Here is a 22,647-nt window from a genome sequence, read left to right on the forward strand (position 1 = left end):
AGTTTTATAATATTTAAGCTTTACTAAAATATTTTACCTACAACATGCAAGTTTGTTGTAATTTCAACTTGTTTCCCACAAATTAACTGCTGTTTGCAACCTGGAGCTTACTTATCCAGTTTCTTATTTTGTTTGTATTAAAAAATGCAGGCTTCCCTGGTGGCTCAGATGGTAAAGAATCTGCATACAATGTGGGAGACCCTGGATTGGGAAGATTCCCTGGAAAAGGGAATGGCTACCCACTTGAGTATTCCAGGGGCTTCTCTGATAGCTCAGATTAAAAAATGCAAAGACATTATAAGATCAAACAATTTTATTTTATTATTTTATTATGATAGAGCTCATTTATTATTAATTTTTAATTACTTCATCAGCAAGGATAATTTAAAAAATAAAAATTGAATTAAACAAGAAATGTCAACCCACTCCAGTATTCTTGCCTGGGGAATCCAATGGACAGAGGAGCCTGGCAGGCTACAGTCCATGGGGTTGCATGTGATTAAAACAAACAGAAAACATATATATTACTGTGTAAACAAATCAGTGCAAATTTATATGAAATACATACAACTCCTTCTAGTGCTAGACAGGGAGTTCCTGGGTTTTGTTTGTTTCTCTGTTTGTTTTTAAAATCTCAGTCTGTTACCTATTTTTCCTTCTTCATCTTAATATTCATGTAGAGGGAGATAGGGCAAGGTGTCACCTTTGCTCTTCCAGCATATGCATATGAAGTAATTTTTGTGCGTCCATCCAATATCTATGAGATGTAGATACTGGATGTAAGCAGCAAGCACTGTCTAGTCTGTATTCATTCAGCATGTTGTTATTAAATGCCTGCTATGTCTCAGGCAGTATTCTGGACACTAAGATCCATCAAGTCTGACAAACACACACACACACACAAGCTCTGCTCTCATGGAATTCACTATAAAGTAGAGGGAGACAGGTGACAAACAAATAAGTAAAATGTTTAGAGGTCCATATAGTCAAAGCTATGGCTTTTCCAGTAGTCATGTGCAAATGTGAGAGTTGGACATAAAGAAGGCTGGCGCTTAAGAATTGATGTTTGGAATTGTGGTGCTGGAGAAGACTCTTGAGAGTCCCTTGGACTGCAAGGAGATCAAAACAGTCAATCCTAAAGGAAATTAACCCTAAATATTCATTTTAAGGACTGATGCTGAAACTCCAATACTTTGGCCACCTGATGCAAAGAACCGACTCATTTGAAAAGACCCTGATGCTGGGAAAGATTGAAGGCCAAAGGAGAAGAGGGTGGCAGAGGATAAGATGGTTGGATGGCATCACCAACTCAATGGACATGAGTCTGAGCAAACTCATGTTTGATAGGAGATAGTGAAGGACAGGGAGGCTTGGTGTGCTGCAGTCCGTGGACTTGAAAAGAATCAGACACGACCAAGCACCTGAACAACAGCAACAAAAATGTTTATAGAGCATTGCATGATGGTAGAATGCTATGGAGAATGAAGCTGGGAAGGGGCTTTATAGCAGAGGGGGTGGGGTGTGAAAGGTAGGAAGTCAGGGATTTGTTGTCTCAAATAGGATGATCAGGGAAAGCCTCACTGACAAGGGGACATTTGCACAGAGCCCTGAGATACAAGGGAACTCTTGGACTGCAAGGAGATCCAACCAGTCCATTCTAAAGGAGATCAGTCCTGGGTGTTCACTGGAAGGACTGATGCTAAAGCTGAAGCTCCAATACTTTGGCCACCTCATGCGACGAGTTGACTCACTGGAAAAGACTCTGATGCTGGGAAGGACTGGGGGTGGGAAGAGAAGGGGACGACAGAGAATGAGATGGCTGGATGGCATCACCGACTCGATGGAAGTGGGTTTGAATGAACTCCAGGAGTTGGTGATGGACAGTGAGGCCTGGCATGCTGTGATTCATGGGGTTGCAAAGAGTCGGACACGACTGAGCAACTGAACTGAACTGAAAGTGGTGTGCACCGAGGGCAACAGTGTTGCAGGCAAAGGGAAAAGCTGAGGCAAAGGCTCCCAGGCAGGAGCCTGCTTACTGCACGTGTAGGATTTGTGCAAGGTCATAACCATTAAATACTGAAATAATTTCATTATACCCAAACTGTTCAGTTCAGTTCAGTTCAGTCGCTCAGTCGTGTCCGACTCTTTGCGACCCCATGAATCACAGCATGCCAGGCCTCCCTGTCCATCACCAACTCATGAGTTCATGAGTTCACTCAAACTCACCTCCATTGAGTCGCTGATGCCATCCAGCCATCTTATTCTCTGTCGTCCCCTTCTCCTCCTGCCCCCAATCCCTCCCAGCATCAGAGTTTCTTCCAGTGAGTCAACTCGTCGCATGAGGTGGCCAAAGTATTGGAGTTTCACCTTCAGCATCAGTCCTTCCAATGAACACCCAGGACTGATCTCCTTTAGAATGGACTGGTTGGATCTCCTTGCAGTCCAAGGGACTCTCAAGAGTCTTCTCCAACACCACAGTTCAAAAGCATCAATTCGTCGGCGATCAGCTTTCTTCACAGTCCAACTCTCACATCCATACATGACCACGGGAAAAACCATAGCCTTGACTAGACGGACCTTTGTTGGCAAAGTAATGTCTCTGCTTTTTAATATGCTATCTAGGTTGGTCATAACTTTCCTTCCAAGGAGTAAGCGTCTTTTAATTTCATGGCTGCAAATTGTACTTGGTGTCAATGTCCTGCCAGCATGCATCCTTATTTTTTAATCATTATCATAAACATTTAAAATATATTTAAGACATGAAGGTGCTGAAGTCTGGCTCACTGCCAGATTCTCAGTGCCTCAGGGAAGCAGAAGCTCAGAGCCTCAGGTGGCTAGCTAGTATGAAGGTGGGGGAGGTGGGAAGAGGGAAAGAGAAGATGAGAAGTGTTGGGGAAAGAGGAGGGAAAGACATAAAATCTGTCTCTTCAATCTCTTCAATGAACAGTTATCTTCTTTATAATATCTAGAACAAGAAAGGGGCTTCCCAGGTGGCGCTAGTGGTAAAGAATCTGCCTGTCAATGTAGGAGACACAGGAGACCCAAGTGACGCAGTTTCCATCCCTGGGTCTAGAAGATTCCCTGGAGAAGGAAATGGCAACCCACTCCGGTATTCTTGCCTGGGAAATCCCAAGGGCAGAGGAACTAGGAGGGCTATAGTCCCTGGAACTGCAAAGGGTCAGACATGACTGCGTGACTAAATACACAGAACAAGAAAGACTCCATTCCTAAAACCTCCAGGCAATTTTGAAATTCCTTTTGAGATAAAACAGCTATTGATCCCACGTATGACTTAAAAGTTCCTAAACATTGCTGTGATTAAGTTTCAGTTTAAGGTACAAATAAAAATATCAAATCACTTTCTGTTTCACTGAATCAAGAGTTAGAAATGCTGAATAAAAAGAAATCTTTATAAGGAAAAGAGCTTGGGGGTGCGAAATGGGAAATGAGAGACAGGAAATACTGGGGACAGACTTATGGGATGACACCATTTCCCAGAGATCAAGGTCAGTAGTTCTCAGTGTGAAGGTTAAATAAAGCTGTTCCTTCCTTAGAAAGCTTTGAGCAGCCACTGATAGCTGCATGAGAGCATGTTTCTGAGTGGAAATCATGTAAAAAATAATTTGTCACCTGCAAAATAACTTTGTATTTATTAAAAATGACTAAGAACCAGATGACTTAAGCAACAAAAATACTGACTCAAGTCATGATAAATCTTTTTTACGCAAGAGTTGATTATGTCATCCGCAGTCCTTCTTAGTACCTGGTCCAATTACCAAATCTACCAAAGAACAATCAATTCCCTTTGCCAACTCACTTTCAGCTGAGTTTTTAAGGTCTTATTTATCTGAGAAAGTTTAACTCTTGCTCTAACTTAAAGCCCATCTGATTCTTCTCCCAAGCTCTCCTGTTCATTCAGTGAACATTTATAGAATGTCAGGCACTGTACCTGTACAGGGTTGCCTAGCAGCAAGGTGACCAAAGTCCTTGGCAGAGCTTGCAGACTACAGAGAAGGGAGATATTAAATCAGAAAACCAAAAAAGGACTTGGAGGTTATAATATGTTGTCTACTTTTGTTCAGTGTGCTCAGTGGCATCGACTGTTTGTGACCCCATGGATTGTAACCCACTAGTCTCTCTGTCCGTGGGATTTTCCAGGTAAGAATACTGGAGTGGGTTGCCATGTCCTTCTCCAGGGGATCTTCCTGACCCAGGGATAGAATCCAAGCCTCTTACGTCTCACTAGTGCAGCCTGGAAAGCCCCACTTTTGTCTAGTACGTTAGTGCTTTCACCTCACATACATTTTGCTCTTCAAAATATAGCTCTGATGTAGGATAGATACTCTAGTTATGGTTTATAGATAAGAAAATAGAAATGGGGGCAAATCATTTGCCAGAAGCCAGTCTAATAGTGAGCAATCCATGTGGAATTGAAAGGAATCATGCCTCCTCCATAAATAAATTCAGCAGCCCCTCCTTTTCTGGGCTCCTAAAGATGTTCAGACCCTAAAGAAGGCAGAAAGCCAAAGAACTGATGCCCTCAAACTGTGCTGCTGGAGAAGACTCCTAAAAGTCCCTTGGACAGCAAAGAGTTCAAACTATTCAATCTTAAGGGAGAGCAACCCTGAATATTCACTGGAAGGACTGATGTTAAAGCTGAAGCTCCAGTATTTTGGTCATCTGATGCAAATAGACAACTCATTGGAAAAGTCCCTGACGCTGGGAAAGATCGAGGGCAGAAGGAGAAGTGGGTGTCAGGCGATGAGACCGCTAGATGATCTCACTGATGCAATGAACATGAACTTGGGCAAACTCTGGGAGATGGTGAGGGACGGGCAGCCCTAGCGTGCTGCAGTCCATGGGATTGCGAAGAGTAGGACACAACTGGGCAACTGAACAGCAGCGGCAGCAAAGATGTTCAGCTTCCCTGGGTGTCATAGCAACCACTTCACTGAGCAGTCACCTCCCTCTCTCTTCCGTTCCCCTCCACCACCAAATGATCAGTTTTGCGTTAGAGTCTCAGAAGCAAAGAAAGCAGCTGTCTTTTGAGTTGTTTTATCACAGATGTTATCAGCCCAGCACCCTATACAATTAGGTATGTTCTGCCAGACATAAGCAGGGATCACCATGGGCCATGGGAAGTTCACCTCCTCATATCAGATGGGATTCCCAGAAAGAAGTCTTTCTTCCATGCTTCTGTGGCAAACATCTTTGCTGCAGAATTCTCCAGTGTTCATCTGAAGTTCATCTGAGCTGTGTGGACACAACCATTGGCGAGCTAGGGGTGATTGAAGATAAGACTTGTCCTGTATTCTATCATCATCGTTGACTAGAGAAATATTTAAATACAGCAGGTCCAGATCAGGAGTATTCCTCCCCTTACTTGGTTAAAGTTCACAAAGAAAAGTCAGGGGCTGGGCAATGGGAATAGAGAGTATAGAACATAGAAGGAGATAGCGTACTTAGTAGATTGTTCATGTTTCTTGTTCACTTGTCAAAATAACTTGCAATGCTTTGTGAAACTGCACCTCGTCCCTCCATTTATCATCACAGTAATATCAATAGTGCCTCCTGGTTAATCTGAATATGAAAGCAGAAAGTGTGCCATTCTGGGTCAGTGGAATCAGTGCAAGGGGACGTATTTCCTTTCACTGTAGACAGGCTTTGTGCTGGGGAGAGGGGTAATGGTGCCTATAAATCCATTTGGTTTTGGTGCCCTGGAACTCAGTGAAAATGCCTAAGCGAGTTTCTTGGTGGAGGATTACACTGGAATATGTTCTTATGCTGTACAATTTAATTGATTCTTTGAAGAGTTTACTATTTCTCAGTTTGCATCTTTTTTTTTTTAGTATAAAGAAATAGATGACAAGTGAACAAAATGTGATATGTGTTTTCATGAGTCTTATGGTGAATAAAAAACAACCCTGTTCCTTTTGAGTTCCCAACACGGATCTCTAGCTGGGACTAAGGAAAAGGAGGCCTTCAGAGACATGCAGGACTAGTCTGAATATTTCTTAACCTTGGGAAGGTTACTTGTCTCTAGTTAGTCTAGATTTCTTCTTCTGTAGGATGGGTATCATACTACCTGCCTAATGGTGATGTTGTGACATTTAAATCAGAGTCATAAAGTACCCAACCCATTCCCTCTCAAAGGTAGGCTAAAGGGGAAAATCTACTGTATTTAAACACACATTAGAAAGAAGCACACGATGTAGCAAAGAAACTGTAACATGAAATATGATGATATAACTGAAAAACCAAATGTCTGTCAGAGAAATAACAGTCAATGGACAAAATTCATATGTTAAAAGAACAAGACAGTAAGATTGAATTACAAAATATTACCTAAAACTTAACTATATGCTGTTTCTAAAAGACAAAATGAATTTAAAAAGTGATTTAATAAAGCTGAAAATAAAAATAGGCAGTTATACCAGACCACAATGAGAAAGCAGGGATCTCAACCTTAACACCGGATAATGCTGAAATCCAAGCATTCAGTGAGAAAAGAAAGGCAATCTACAGTGATAAAGAGGGCAATCCACATAAGGATCTAAGTAATACAAGTATTGGTGGACCAAAGGACATAGTATTATTGCTTGTAAAACTTATAGGAAGTACACAGAAAAGTGGAGAGTGTTTCAGTAAGAGATTTTCCTTTTTCTTGGCTCATGACAGAGGCAGTGGGGGCGGAGGTCCACAAATAAGGCTAGGAAGAGTATTAAATCATGCAAATAATAAGTTTGGCAATATATGTATAAACAGAAATTACCCTCCTTTTCAAAATGACCTTGGAGACTTCATACATTTGATCACAACAAAATTCTTAGTAAATTAAAAAGTTAAAAGCTACACTGCAAAATCTCTTATCTAACTTGGATTGAGTTAAAACTTAAAAATAAGGAAGCCAAAATTCTACTCCCTAAAATGTGAGAACTCTCTCTTAATCCCTGGATCAAAGTGAACATAAAGCAAGTATTGTGGCATATTGGATGTGATGTGTGTGCATAACATACAATGCCACAACAAGGCCAGTTGCATTGCGTGTGTGTGTGTGTGTTCACTTGTGCATGTGCCAAATAGGTAACTACTTCTCTTGTTTGATCTTTTCTGAAAATAGCGATGACTCATTTACTGCCTTCCAGAATACCAAGGTTTAATATAAAGAGGATATTGATTCATTCTTCCTTTTTCTAAAGAATCAGAATAGTGTCTTAAATAAACAATGTCATTATTGTATCTAGGGAGGAAAGTGTGTACACTTGCTAACAAGTGGGTGTTTTCAAAGTTGAGCTCATCTACTAGGAGGAAGCAGAAATGTAGAGATGAACTAATGGATCTATTCCAGGTCACCTGGTTCATCACACTGATGTGTCACAGCTGCTCCATAAGCACTGGGTGGTTCACTTCTGTCTCTCTCCTTAGGTCAGTTTGTTCAGGGGAACTGGTCTACCTCACCAAGTGCCACAGGGCACAAAGAGTAAACTGCCTTTAAAACAGCAAGCCCAGGGAGTGAGTTCTGAGTAACAAAATCTTAGTCTGAAACATATTCTTCAATTGAATCGTTTTTCTGACGCTGACTTACCTTTGTTTTCATAGTCTCCCCTGTCAACTCTTGGCATCGCACTGAAATTCCATAATTATTCAATAACCAAGAAGAGTATGAAAAGCTGTGACCATGGATGGTGGGAAATTAATGAACACATGTAAGTGTTTACCGTATGTGAAGAATCGAATGAAAAGCCTTGTCCAGAAGTTCAAAGCCTTGGATTCCTTTTCTCCAAAGAGTTTTCACTTTGCTATTTACACACAGGGGAACTGAAAATATAGGAGTTAAGTAATTTTCTCTAGGTTGCTCAGCTCATAAAAGATTAAGCCAGGATTCATAAATTCCTGTTCCCATCGCTGCTCCATGCTGTTGAGCTATGGATATACACACTCCATACTTCGCAAAAATAATTGGTAGATAAACCATTGCAGTCCTGAAGGAAAATAGTAAGGAGAAGCCTTGGTGATTATAGAAGCTAGAAACTGTTAGCCAATTCTGTGCAGTAGGAGAAAGAAACTGGGAGAAATCTAGGGGTCTGGCTTCCTGAATTGAGTAGGTCCTCACTCTTTCCCTTAATTCATTCTTTAGTTGTTCCTATGGCATCACCGACTTGATGGACATGAGTTTGAGTGAACTCCGGGAGTTGGTGATGGACAGGGAGGCCTGGCGTGCTGTGATTCATGGGGTCGCAAAGAGTTGGACAAGACTGAGCGACTGAACTGAACTGTTTATTTGCTTCTAAAGTTATAATAGGTCTCATATTTTTAAAAATTACAGGATGCCCTGTTTTTGCCAATTAGCTTCTCAGTTTACTTTAAGGATCCTTGTGAAGTTAGCCTGAGAAATCTGTCTGCTGACTCTTTGCTCCTTGCTCTTCCATGAATGAAACCTTCCCTTTCTAAATGATTTTCCGGAGCAAACTTCTTCAATTTTCTTTAGACTCTTACATGATTCTCCAGGATACCTAGGTTAGAAAGATCTCCTGGAGGAGGAAATGGATACCCACTCCAGTATTCTTGCCTGGAGAATTCCACGGACAGAGGAACCCAGTGGACTAAAAGCCGTGGAGACACATAGAATCAGACACTACTGAGCGACTAACACTTTTACTTTCATTTTCTGCTTGTTTTAAAGGCTTTCTTGGATCCATTATTAATATGTGGCCTGTACTCCTTTGGAAAGTATTTTTGAATCAAGAGTCTATTATGTAGGAGGCAGAAGATCTAGGTTCAAGTTTCAGCCCTGTTATTTAGTAGCTATATTAACTAGGACAAATTATTTAATTGCTTTGATTGTCAGTCTGTAAAATGAGGTATTAAAGTGGAGTTTTTTTGGTAAGCGTTCAGTGAAATGATGCTTATCATACATCAAAACATATTAGCTATGATTAATATGATTAAGTTTGCTAAGGAAATGACATCAGATGCATAAGTACTCTGAAATATGTCCCAAGGCTTTGAAGATACTGCATTTTGGCATTTAATTAGAGGTCCAGAACACAAATCTTTATAAATCTTTTGTAAGCTTATATGCTTAAAGCAGTCCTTTGAAAATGGATACTTCCCCCACCTAAGTAACAACCCCTACCACTCACAATGTATTTCTGCCAAAATATGGACAGTTTCCTCCCACAAATACCAGGAAAGCTCTCTGCCCTAAATACTTTTCCTGAGGGGCCAGTTCTTCCCCTTGTTTTGTGGGTTGGCTGAAATCCTATCAGATTTTTTTGATACTAGTGGTACCCAAAGGATTTTAAATGCCAGCCCTTTGTATCAGTTCTTTTCATCAGAAAGGCTCTAATTGAACTAATTTCTGACACTTTGCTGCTAAGTAGCCTAAAGGCTTTGGATCTATAGTAGAGAAGGAAGAAAAAGTAACGCTGATACCAGGGAGCCTGGTGATCCTAAATTTAGAGAACACGGGGTAGGGTTTGAGTGCTCAGGGCAACTAGAATGCAGTATACAAACCTGAAAAAGGAACAGCCCTCCCTCAAAGCTTTTGTACAACCAAGTTCCTGAGAGGAACGCAGTTGCTTTGTTAGAAAGTGGAAAGGTTTAGTATCTGTTGAACTCTATCCTAATCCTGTCTCTTCTTATTTGCTATTTGAACTTTAACAAATTACTTCGCCTCTTACATCTCAGTTTTCTTACCTGTCACCCGTCTGTCCATGTAAACTCACACTTGCTGGGTTTCTCAGTCTCTCAGTTTATTTTACGTTGGTTTCATAAACTACCATCATCAGTTCAGTTGCTCAGTCTTGTCCAACTCTTTGAGACCCCATGGACTGCAGCACGCCAGGCCTCCCTGTCCATCACCAACTCCCAGAGTTTACTCAAACTCATGTCCATTGAATCAGGGATGCCATCCAACCATCTCTTCCTCTGTCGTCCCTTTCTCCTCTGGCCTTCAATCTTTCCTAGCATCAGAGTGTTTTCAAGAGTCAGTTCTTTGCATCAGGACTACCAGTATGCCTTCTTTCATACTGTCCCCTGTAAAGTCTAGCCCAAGCAAAGTTTCAAAGGTCCTTTTCTTCTTGACTTCTCCTTAACATCATAGTGAGGCTCATCTTTGCAAGAAAACTCTAGTAAATGTTAAAATCACTATGAGATACTGATACAATCATCCTGATATTAGAAAGCAGGATTCTGATTCCAAGATGAACACCTAGAGTAGACTTTGGACCCAAGAGCTTGACTCAGCTTCTAGGTGCCTCTTGGATGCTGGCTCCCACTTAGCCAGTTGGACCCTTGCAGCTCCTTACATCTCCAGAGCTGGTATATTCACCCATCAGCTCCTGAACTACAGCCAGATACAAAAGATTCTTCCTGAAATATACTTAATGCTTTAAACTGTGGGGCTTCCCTGATAGCTCAGTTGGTAAAGAATCGGCCTGAAATGCAAGAGACCTGGGTTTGATCCCTGGGTTGGGACGATCCCCTGGAGAAGTGAAGGGTTACCCACTCCAGTATTCTGGCCTGGAGAATTCCATGGACTGTATAGTCCTTGGGGTTGCCAAGAGTTGGACATGACTGAGCGACTTTCACTTCACTTACTTTGAACTGTGAAATGATAGGCTCTTCCCACTGAACAACAGCATCTGATCCATGGAACATGTGTGGTTCCCAAATTCTTTGGGGACCTGGAGTGATTGCCATTCACAGATTCCAAAGGAGAATGACCCCCCTCAAGCCTAGTGTTTATTGGTTCCCTTTGGAAACATATATTTCACCTGGAAAAGTCTTGACCACACAGGGCAGAGCCTAACGTACCATGGGTACCCAGTGTATTAATGATTATACTTAATGTTCCACTAACCATAGTGCTCATATAATAAAAATCACTAATAGGAGGGACATTTTCTCCTGCTGCTGCTGCTGCTAAGTCACTTCAGTCGTGTCCGACTCTGTGTGACCCCATAGACAGAAGCCCACCAGGCTCCCCCGTCCCTGGGATTCTCCAGGCAAGAACACTGGAGTGGGTTCCCATTTCCTTCTCCAATGCGTGAAAGTGAAAAGTGAAAGTGAAGTTGCTCAGTCGTGTCTGACCCTTAGCGACCCCACGGACTGCAGCCCACCAGGCTCCTCCATCCATGGGATTTTCCAGGCAATAGTACTGGAGTGGCTTGCCATTGCCTTCTCCGACATTTTCTCCTAGCTGATGGTAAGTAAGAAGTTGAACTAGGGAAATATTGCAGATAGATATCACTATTTTGAAATTTTGCCAAGGACAAGCCCTGAAGTTCACCAGAATTCAACTTAGACTGAAATATTGTTGTCTTTTAAGTGATGCTGAAATTTTTTGCATGCTTGTAATTTTAATTGATGGATTCTACTCTGTTCTGTAGAGAGGTCTGTAGCTGAACAAAGTAGGCAATTCTTTTTGTTAGGCAGTTATATATATGCTGACAGAAGAGAGAAGACTAAGAGGTATAACCCATATTTCTTCCAATTTTGAGTATTGGTGAGGAAATTATAACAGTTCAGTTCAGTTCAGTCGCTCAGTCGTGTCTGACTCTTTGCGACCCCATTTAGAGCACTGCTATTGTTTTATTTAGCAGGGGAGAAAATTGAGGGGACAGAAGTGACTAAGTCACAATCACTTGGCATAGGATGGATGACTAACATCAGCGTTACTATAAGCATCTCTGTTTACGAAGCTCAAATGACCAAAGTATCAGTGAGTTTGGTCACCAAGCAGTTAACACAGTCTCATGCCATGTGCCCCCAACCCTTGCTGGCAGGTACTGCGGCTCCTACATGGATCACCAGACGATTTTCCGAGTGCCCAGTTCTCTGGTTCACATTCAGCTGCAGTGCAGTTCAAAACTTTCGGACAAGCCGCTTTTGGTGGAATATGGCAGCTACAACATCAGTCAACGTAAGATGGAGATCAGCCCCTTAAGAAACCGTAACGAAAGGTTACATAGAGGCCAACATTTTATGACTCTAAACTTTGAGAATTTAAAGAATGAAAACTGCGTCTTTACTTCTGCTATTGACTGGTATACTTTTATAATATTTAAATAAATATATAGTAGAAACAAAATATATGATAAATAACACATACAATGATGTATTTATTCTGCTGAAGTTTCAATTATAGATGAAATAATATAATTGCTTGTTATAATTGAAAAATAGTGTCTTACATTATTCCTGAAATACCAATTTCTTGATTCATTGTTCTTCTTGCTATCCATAATTTTTTTGTAAATATGAGGTTTACACCATCATTTGGTGGATTGAAGGGCAATAGCTGCAATTCACTGTGGCCTCTGATACACAGGGAGAGCTGGTCGTTTAAGGAGAGTTCAAATGTCAGTTTTCAGAATGTTGAACTTCACACTGAGAGCTACTGGAAACACGGCCAGAGAGCGGTCAGCAGAAAAGGCAGTGTCTGAGGGAAGTCATTAGTGCTGGAGAGAGTAGACACTGACTCGGGAAATTCACGACCTGTTTTAAAAGCAGGGAAAGGAAGGGTTAACTGCTTAGGAATCCACGAGGTTAAGACTTGAGAGAAGGCTCAGTTAGACCCTTCCATCTCTGCCAATACTAATATTTCTCCTTCTGGATTCAGAATGTTACACTTCTGAATATCAGAATATTACAGTCACCAGTGAGGACAGAGGTAAATAGTAAGCTATCTTATTTTTAACTATTTTTTTGAACAATGAATATTTTCTAGGAACTCATCCTCTCCATTGTGTACTATTGAGACAGTGGTTGACCTGACCATGCACTATTCCTATTCATCTGCACAAAGCATAGACTAGGTAGTTTATAAAAAGCAGAAATTTACTTGTCACAGTTCTAGAGTCTGGACGTCCAAGATCATGTTCCAGCTTGGTTGAAGGAGGGCCATCTTCTGGCCTCAGACTTCTCATTATGTCCTAGAGTGATGGAAGGAGTGAGGATGCTCTGTGGGCCTATTATTGAAATAAAGGCACTCATCTCATGCATGAGGGTTCTGTGTTCATCATTTATCACCTCCCAAAGGCCCCATCTTCTACCATCACCTTGGGCATTAGGATTTCAACATATGAATTTGGGGAGTGAAGAACACAGTCCTTCAGACCATGGCAGAGAACAAACATTCTTTATTACTATCGTGTTTAGCTACAAGCCCAGAACTAAAGGTTCTGGGCCAGGCAGGCAATGAATCTTTGATGAATAGGCTGGTTGAAGTGCCTTAGTAGTCCTGAGTTTTGAGAACAGTTGTTAATCTCTCTAGGTCCAACCTTTAAGATCAGTGGTTACTAATACATTTTATGATAGAGATCACTTGAAAATGTAATTAAGTGAACAGACTCAGAATAATGTATCTGATCATAGAGGATTCAGAGACACCAGAAAACCATTTAAATTCCCCAGAAACTCTAAAGACTGCACTCTGAGCCTACTAGATTCGAGGTTATGCTCCAGTTTTCTCTTTCTTCGAGTCTAGGATAAAGCCAAGACTCACATCCTTGCTGAATCAAGGATGGAGGTGTAGGAGTTTGACTGTACATGGTGACCTGGATGCAGTGTTGACTCAGCTTCTTGTGGATTCGTTTGTTTTCTTTGCTCTCTTAAATTCTCCCTTTTGCTCTTTCAAATATCAGCTATAGCTTTGCTTTGATGGAGAAATTGTATTATTACTATTGCCGCAATGCTACTCACATCCCTTAGCAACTCACATTTCTTTGTTAATGTGGTCTGGTGCATTTTAGGGACCCACACAAGATTTTCTATTTTTTATTGTCTCTAGCCTGTCCTGTTGGATCTTTTAGATGCTCCTCCGGTTTGTGTGTCCCCGAGGACCAGCGATGTGATGGAGTAAATGACTGCTTTGATGAAAGCGATGAACTCTTCTGTGGTGGGTATTCAAGCTTTTATTATGACTTTTCTTAGGAATAAGTAGCTTGCCAGGGATATTGTTGGTGCTAATACATATCCTGGTCTTTGTAGCTGTTATCTATTGCCACATAACAAACGTCCCCCCACACTCCCAAACTCAGTGACTTATGACAGTCATTTGCGCTAGATTATCCTTCTGTGGGTTGTCTGAGGTATGACTGATCTAGGCTGGACTCAGCTGGGTGTCATTACCTAAGCTGTGGGTCCTCCTGAGCTTGGTTCTTCTCAGGCTGGAGTCCGGTCTGCTTCTCATGGTTCTTTTCCTCATTGAACTAGTGGACTAGAAAGGAGGGGTGACCAAAAATACAAGTTTCCTCTTAAGTCCTGGACTTGGAGCTGGAACATGATCCCATTTTAAGGCCCAGATCTTCCTTCTAGAAAGAAGTTCAGAATCTGCGAAGAACTAAACTATTTCAGAATGCTCGTTTATGGAGTACAGGTGTTGAAAATAAAAGGAAAAAGATTTTTTTTTTACCTGTATAGTTTGCATCAATATCACAATGGTGATAATTAAATGCTAGGGTATTGGATATTATTATTTTCTGGCAGAGAATCTCTGATTTGACTTTTCATTACTATTTGCACATCATTTCTGAATCTATCTCCAGTTTCAGGGAACATTATGGGGAGAATAATTCACCAGACCATATGACACCAACGCTTTCTCCTAAAGATCCAGAGTTTGGGACTTCCCTGGTGATCCAGTGGCTAAGACTCCATGCTCCCAATGCAGGGGATCTTGGTTTGATCCTTGGTCAGGGAACTAGATCCCACATGCTGCAACTAAGAGTTCAAATGCTGCAACTAAAGATCATGTGTGCTGCAAATAAGACTTGGTGCAGCCCAAATACATAAACAAATATTAAAAATAAATAAAGATCCAGAGTAATACAATTGCTATGGTGAAGCTGCTTAATCTTTTTCATATTTTAGAGAAATATAAATAACTGAAAACTTATAACCTGTGACTCTACACGTTTTTTTATTGGCAAAACAAAATAAAACTCTCTTAACTTAGGCTTCATTAACAATTTAAATCTATAGGATCTTCTATTTCTTAAGAAAATATATACTATTATATAGGGATTGAGGTTGCTTTTGTTTTTTATGTTATTATTTCCTATTAATTTATCCTTTGATGCTCCAAGTGAAAGTGATTATTATTACTTTGTAACAAGATCCGTGTTTTAGTAATCATCATTTCTCATCATGCCATGTTGTGAGCTGTTCTCTAGGAGTTGACTAGGTTACCAGGTACTCTGAGAGTAGATAAATGAACTATTTCAGGGCAGCAATGTCCTCCTTTCTGCTCCCCTCAAGATGTACCTCTGAAAAAACGAGTAGATAACACAAGTAATGACTTCTCAGAAAAACAGAAATGTCTAAGAAATTATACCTTCTAAGAGTACTCACCAATATGTTGTATCTGTCACTGGTTTAAAGGAAATTCCTGAAAGTATTTCAAAGAAGAAAAATTATAATAGATTTATACTGGTATTTCCTAATTCAGGAAATGAATGTCTCCAGGGTCAAATAATTTTAAAGAGAGTTTTCCTTACCAAGAGACTACAGGTCTGTTGTTTTTTAAGATCTCACACTCGTTAATCTATTCAATAAACTTTTAGTGAGCACCTACTATTTGACCGGGCTTCCCTGGTGACTCAGGGGTAAAGCACCCGCCTGCCAATGCAGGAGATCAATCCCTGGGTCAGGAAGATCCCCTGGATAAAGAAATGGAGACCCACTCCAGTGTTCTTGCCTGGGAAACCCCATGGACAGAGGAACCTGGTGGGCTACAGTCCTTGGGGTCACAAAAATGTCAGACACAACTTAGCAACTAAACAACAACTACTTGATCAGGCACTTGAAGTACAGAGATGAGTAAGACAAAATCCGCAGTCTCATGACGTTCCATCTTGTTTAGGAAGGTAAACAAGTTCAATTTAGCTAACAGCTTATGCTTTTTATTTTCCTTAAAATCTTATGATACGTTTAATTATAATTAAATAAACCTCCAAAATGTAATATATTTATGCATAGCAAAAGTCAGATCTGACAAACTCAAAGTACAAAGAATTACACCAAAGATTAAACATCTACTTTTCCTCTTGGAGCCGTCAGTTTTGAGCAAACACACATTTTGTTTCATTTAAGTCATCTTAACCACTTGCGTGTTTCCAGGGGCACTGCTGGTCCTCAGGGGTCCCGCTGACGTCTCAGGCTCACCAGCTTCTGCCTGTTCTCCTTCCAGTGCCTCTTAAACCTGCCTGCAATGCCAGCTCCTTCAGGCAACACAGCCCTCTGATCTGTGACGGCTTCCAGGACTGTGAGGACGGCCAGGATGAGCAGAACTGCACTCACAGTGAGCAGGAGTGCCCTGCACTCTGCTGGTCTCCGTAGCACACTCTTCTTTTTTTTTTTCTTTCAACTTTCCCATTTTATTATTTATTTAACATTATTTACTTTAATTGGAGGCTAATTACTTTACAATATCGTGGTGGTTTCTGCCATACATTCACATGAATCAGCCATGGGTGTATACGCCTAGCACACTCTTCTAAGCCAAAATCAAAATATCTCTGTTGAGCCAGGGCAATCGACTTGTACTAGTTTCCCCACTGAAAGTCTCAGGTCCCAGGAATCCTCCTGGATAAAATGGATGAGTTGTTCACTAATTGGGGTGGAGTCTGCGCGAGTGTGTGGAGAGAGAGAGAGGGAAAGAGAGAGAGAGAATACTGGAAGATTTTCCTTGCTGACATAATTTTAATGTTGCTCTTGACTAAAGTATACTGTGGATCTGATATAGAGGGATGTGCCAGATACCGTGATTGCGTATAGTCTATTTAGCCCCTACAAAAACACACACAGCCAGAGTTGTGAACAAATGTGCTGTATATTGACAAAATCTGTCCATTCTGCCCCCCTCCCCCAATGGTATAAAAGGACTATGATTTTTGCTTTAAAATTGTCTTGGAGAACAAGACAAAGTAATGGCAAAAAGGTCATTAAGCCACTGATACAGCCAACTGCTTGGCATCTCCCCTACTGTGGAAGAAAGGAGAGGCTGTTGGATTGACTCTCAACTAGTGCCTGCTTGCCTTTCAGTGGCTCTGCTGAGATGCAGGGACAGGACACTGTGGGGTTGCTTCAGTTCCCTCTGCCATGTGCAGCAAATATTGACCCTGTGGCTCAGCCATCCTTGGTGGACAGAGCTCAGTGTCATTCACTCAAATCAGTCTCTTCTTTTGTTCATTTTTAGGTATTCCATGCAACAACAGAACTTTTAAGTGTGGGAATGATGTTTGCATTAGGAAACAAAATGCAAAATGTGATGGCAACGTGGATTGTCCGGATGGAACCGATGAAGAAGGCTGTAGTGAGAAGAAACACGTTCCTTCTGATCTTTTGCATTTCTCCCTCAGTCGACCTGTTTTTCATTTTCATTTCCTCCTTGGTGTAATTCCCCTGGCAGAAGTTGCCACAGGCCAGGGAAGAATAGTAGATATTGGTGAACTGAATCTGAAATGGTTTCCTAGAATTAAAAATTCTAGAGTGAATTCTTTTAACTCTTTCTTAATTCTTAAGAATAAGAAATAATTAAAAATTACTTATTCTTTATGTTCTACCTTCTTTCTTGATAATAAGTATTCATGCACTAGGTGTTTACATAGAGAACTCCCACTTTCTAATAACCCTAATCAAGGCATAAGCTCTTAAAAAAAAAAAAACCTATGAGAAAATAAATAGGTACTGGAATACTATGGACGATTTTATTAATTATGCCTTATGTTGTGATCAATGTCAACAGCTGGTTCTTTCTTTAGCTATAACCTGAGAACTATAATCTGCCATGTGTTATTATTAACCCCGTGATCTCTAATTGGCCATGTGCCGACATATTAATTATATATCCTTCTCAATACTATTTACACTGGAAAATAATTGCTTTGATACCTAGTTTTTCCTAACTAGGTTTTCATTTGTTTTGGACTTACAAATTCTCTCCCAAATCAACACAATTTCAAGGACACTCTCAATTCGGTTGCTTTGGGGACTAATCTTTCTTCTCTACCTAACAACCTGAACTCCACAGCTGCTGTTTTTATCGGTACAGCTGTTACTAATAGATCCCTTCCTCCCCACATGTGTATTACTGTACAGAGACTCTGCATCAAGGCCTGTTTTCAAGAGGGAGGTAGTGGTTTGTTGGTGCTGGTTTCAGACAGACCCACGTATTGCCTCTCTAGAGAAGCAGGGGATTTCCAGTTGCTTACCTGCTTAGTTACTTCCCAACCCATCTCAAAATTTGACCGAATGCTTGGTTTTTCTTCCAAGTCTGCCTTTAACTCACGGGATCCCTCCTCTCCTAAAGGCTGCAGCAGCAGTTCCCCCACCCTCCACCGCATCATCGGGGGCACTGACACCCAGGAGGGGAGCTGGCCGTGGCAAGTCAGCCTCCACTTCGTTGGATCTGCCTACTGTGGCGCCTCAGTCATCTCCAGGGAGTGGCTCCTCTCTGCCGCCCACTGTTTCCATGGAAGCAGGTAGAGCATCTCAGTTCTTACTCTGAAGTGACCTAGACCACGTAGCTGCTCTGACATTGCGGGAAGAAGCTCGCATTTGGATCCATTCCATCAATTCAGTTGGTCGTTCTTAATTTAGTTTTGTTTCTGTGACACCAATTGTATGCCGAATAGTCTTTTTAAGCATTACTGACTTAAAGGGAAGGTCACAAAAGTATATCAGGAATGAATAGGCTTTTACTGGGCTGAGAAAACAAGATCGCGCTTTCAAATTGGAAGGAATTCTATGGGAATGTGTGAAGACTGTGGAGTGTAGGAAGATGTGGAGCACAGCACTGAAGGATGACTGGAGTATGGAGATCCCTATTCAGGGTATGAAGGCAGCGATTCCGTATCCAGTTTCCAGTGTGGTGGTGGGGAGGGTTCCCACACCCCCGAGCAATTGTCTTACACCAGCTAGGTGTCCTGTAATTCAACTCAGTTCTGACTTTGTCTACCCAGATAGACAGATTAAGCACTTTAGGGGCTCACTCTAACAAATCTACTCCCTTGCCCCCAATTCAGATGCCAGTAGAAAGTCCAGGTTATCACCTGCTCTTTTGACTGACTGGCTATAGAGAGTAGATTCCAGTGACCCCCTCCTTGAATTTTACTAATTTGCTACAGCAGCTCACAGAACTCAGGGAAACATTTTACTTGCTGGCTTGCCAGTTTATTATAGCAAGATACAATTTGGGAACAGCCTGATGGAAGACATACATAGGGTGATGTATGAGAAAGTGTAGCTTTCCATTCAAGAACAGTTTCACTCCCAATCTTCACTATCTACCAACCTGGAAGCTCTCCAAACCTTTTGGGCTTTTCTGGAGGCTTCCTGACACAGGCACGATTCATTGAATCATTGGTCACTGGACACAAATTCAACCTCTAGCCCCTTCAGCCTTAATTGCAGTCCCAAAGTAACCTCAGTAACATAACAAAAGACACTTTGGTCCCTCTCATCACTTAGGAAAATTCTACGAGTTTTAGGAGTTCTGTGCCAGGACAGGAAGGATGACCAAATGTATATTTTTTATTATAAATCACAATATCACAGAGAAGGATCACAAACAAGTCCTTTAGGGTAATTGTTGGGAGGCCTCTGTCTGCCCTTACCAATGGGATTATCATGGGCCAGACATTCTCCCCGCTGAGGGTGAAAGGAAAGCTTAGACAACAACTTCATTTAAAATGTAGCCTTATTTGGAACCAGTTGAATCGTAGATACAAAAATATATTAATTATTTCTCACTTAGAATTGTTAGAAGTATTTCAGTGAATTTATACAATTAGAGTGTTTCTCCTGGAAATTACAGGATTCATGTTAATGACTGAAATGGCTATGCTTCTGTTCCATCACTAGTCTTTTATGTAATATATGACCCTTAATACTCCCCTGGGTCCCTGTACTGCATGTGAGATTAGGGGCCAAGCACTTTGAGATCTGTCCTTATTTTTCTTCTAAAGCGTCCACATTCTCTTCACCCCACCAGAGCAAGGCTGCTGTGCTGGTGGAGATAAGAAACCCCAGATGAAGATTACAAAGCCCTCATGATTTCATGCCAGTCCACTGACGGGGGGTGGGGGTGGGGGGTGGGGGGGTGTGGTTTATAGGGATTAGGGCCCTGTGAATAGTCAAGCTTGAGCAGTTAGAGCAGCAATCTTTAAGGCTTCTGGTAGTTTACAAAAAGAAATTTCCTTAAATTCCTGCTTGGAAGACGTTGATTTCTAATCTGTCTTGGTATCATTTGAATTTGGTAAAAGGATCCCCAGATCACTGTCTTACTGGCCCTGTCTGTCTCTGTCAAATACCACTGTCATCATGAATAGGGAGAAGGTACCAAATAAATTCCAGTCACTAACAATCTTGACTTGTGGGTGGTTCCTGATATACCGATGGCAAGAAAATTTCCCGCATGTCCTTAGGATTCACTGAGGAAATGTTCTGGAACCCAGCTCTCATCTGCCAGCTCTCCTCTACCTTACTTCATCTTTGGTTTTACTAAGGAGACAAGGGAGGCTCAGAGGCAGAGTCAGTTACTACAATAGGGAGTGAAAGTCAGACCTCCCTTCCCGCAGCCCCCCTCTCTCTGTGGAGTGCTCTTTCCAAACCATATATGGTTCTGACTTCTTGCTTCATTCCTTTTATACCAGGCTGTCTGATCCCACACCGTGGACTGCACACCTTGGCATGTATGTGCAGGGGAATGCCAAGTTCGTCTCCCCGGTGAGAAGAATTGTGGTCCATGAATACTATAACAGCCAGACCTTTGACTATGATATTGCCTTGCTACAGCTCAGTGTCGCCTGGCCTGAGACCCTGAAGCAGCTCATTCAGCCAATATGCATTCCTCCTGCTGGCCAGAAAGTGCGCAGTGGAGAGAAGTGCTGGGTGACCGGCTGGGGGCGCAGGCACGAAGCAGGTGTGTGTGTCAATCACCCTTCAAACTCCAGATCAGAGTAACTCGTGTTGATGTGGTGCTTTGGGGTTCATGGAGAGGGTTTTTGTATATAATCTCATCTGAGCCTTCTAACAACTCTGATAGACTGGAGGAGAGTATTATAATTCCGGTTTTATGATGCTCTCCCCTTGTCCCCCAAAGAAGTGAGAACCACTTCTTAAGGGAAGGTCTATGAGCAAGGCAGGACAGGATAGTACAGGCCCTTTTCAATCTCAGAGGAGTTTGCTATGTATTCTGCTATAGAAGAACATTTCCTCCATATTTTTAGGTTCCCTTTCATCCAAAAAAAATGACTCATTTTCATAAAAAAGAGAAGGTTTCTCATACACAATTTACTATGTCAACTCGTAGGCAATTGTCTGGAGGATTATGCAAGTATGTCCTTCACGAGGGCAACTGGCCAAGTGGATGAGAGTGAAGGCTGAGACCCAGATTGTCCTCAGTTCCCCAGACTGCAGATTCAGGCCTGGGGAGTGGTCACATTAGCCTAGGAATGGTCCACCAAGAGAGAATGCCATTTTACAATTCCCCCGCCCAGAGGGGGCATCTTTATCATAGGCACAAAGGTCAGATTGTATGGCAGGAAAGTCTTTACATCTTCCCTGCCAAGGTTTTTATGGTTTAGGATTCTAAATACACAGTAAAGAGAATAATCCAAAACTTTGTGAACATCTCCCCAGAGGTGAGAGCTGATGCTTTCCCTTGATCTCCTAGTCTTTATCTTGGATTCTTTTATAGTCATTTCTAAGTGCTTAGAACAGGTACATTATCTTTAAATCTTGAACCGTATCTTGGCCTTGCTTTGACACACTCTAAAGATTCACTATGGGCAACTTCTCCAGTACTAACTCCCTACATTTAGTTATTGAACTCATGAAATTCACCACCTGTCTGTGCCTTCTTGGAAGGAAAGTTATGACCAACCTAGATAGTATATTATAAAGCAGAGACATTACTTTGCCAACAAAGGTCCATCTAGTCAAGGCTATGGTTTTTCTAGTGGTCATGTATGGATGTGAGAGTTGGACTGTGAAGAAAGCTGAGCGCCAAAGAATTGATGCTTTTGTTTTTCGTTTTTGCAAAACCAAGTCTTCTTAGAACTAAAGAAGATTGTAAACCACACTATTTTTTTTAATGACTACATACTCCTAATGTTGAAATGGCATTAACAAATGTTGACCATCTACAATCATGTCAACTGTTGTCTCTCACAAAAGTCCATACCTCCTACTACTTATTGGCAATGGCAACCTATCTAGTCTTCTTTTTTTTTATTTATAAAATTTAATAAATAGTACAGAGCACAATGCCATAAACATTAACAGTTAAAATATCACCAAATGAAAAAAATACTATAGAATACACAGTTGCGAAAAGCTACATTAAGTTATTTTACAACTGCCTCAAGCTGCAAAAAGAAAAAAAAACCCAATGCCTTACCTAAGTTATCCATCTCTCAAAATAATGCCATTTATATTATAAACCACGAACTCCCCATCAAAAGACGGGAACTGCTTTTGTTAATTCATATATATATATGACTGTATCACTTTGCTATACAGTGATACAGTATACAGAATTGATGCTTTTGAACTGTGGTGTTGGAGAAGACTCTTGAGAGTCCCTTGGACTGCAAGATGATCCAACCAGTCTATCCTAAAGGAGATCAGTCCTGGGTG

The 22,647-nt window shown here is 41.3% G+C and overlaps 1 protein-coding gene across 3 annotated transcripts in view; it reads left to right on the forward strand.

Annotated features, from left to right (window-relative positions):
• The window catches only part of TMPRSS7 (transmembrane serine protease 7), a 52,098-nt gene that overhangs the window by 23,935 nt on the left and 5,516 nt on the right, over nt 1-22,647 (forward strand). For all 3 annotated transcript variants that reach the window (XM_055418364.2, XM_088840378.1, XM_088840403.1), the window contains 7 exons: nt 7,600-7,706; nt 11,790-11,926; nt 13,796-13,903; nt 16,196-16,306; nt 17,204-17,320; nt 18,317-18,488; nt 20,661-20,929. In XM_055418364.2, coding sequence (XP_055274339.2) covers nt 7,600-7,706; nt 11,790-11,926; nt 13,796-13,903; nt 16,196-16,306; nt 17,204-17,320; nt 18,317-18,488; nt 20,661-20,929 — 1,021 coding nt within the window. The remainder of the gene's footprint in view (nt 1-7,599; nt 7,707-11,789; nt 11,927-13,795; nt 13,904-16,195; nt 16,307-17,203; nt 17,321-18,316; nt 18,489-20,660; nt 20,930-22,647) is intronic.

Source organism: Moschus berezovskii, chromosome 1, assembly GCF_049115385.1.
Source record: "Moschus berezovskii isolate FMDL1 chromosome 1, NW_MosBer_1.0, whole genome shotgun sequence".
Taxonomy (NCBI): domain Eukaryota; kingdom Metazoa; phylum Chordata; class Mammalia; order Artiodactyla; family Moschidae; genus Moschus; species Moschus berezovskii.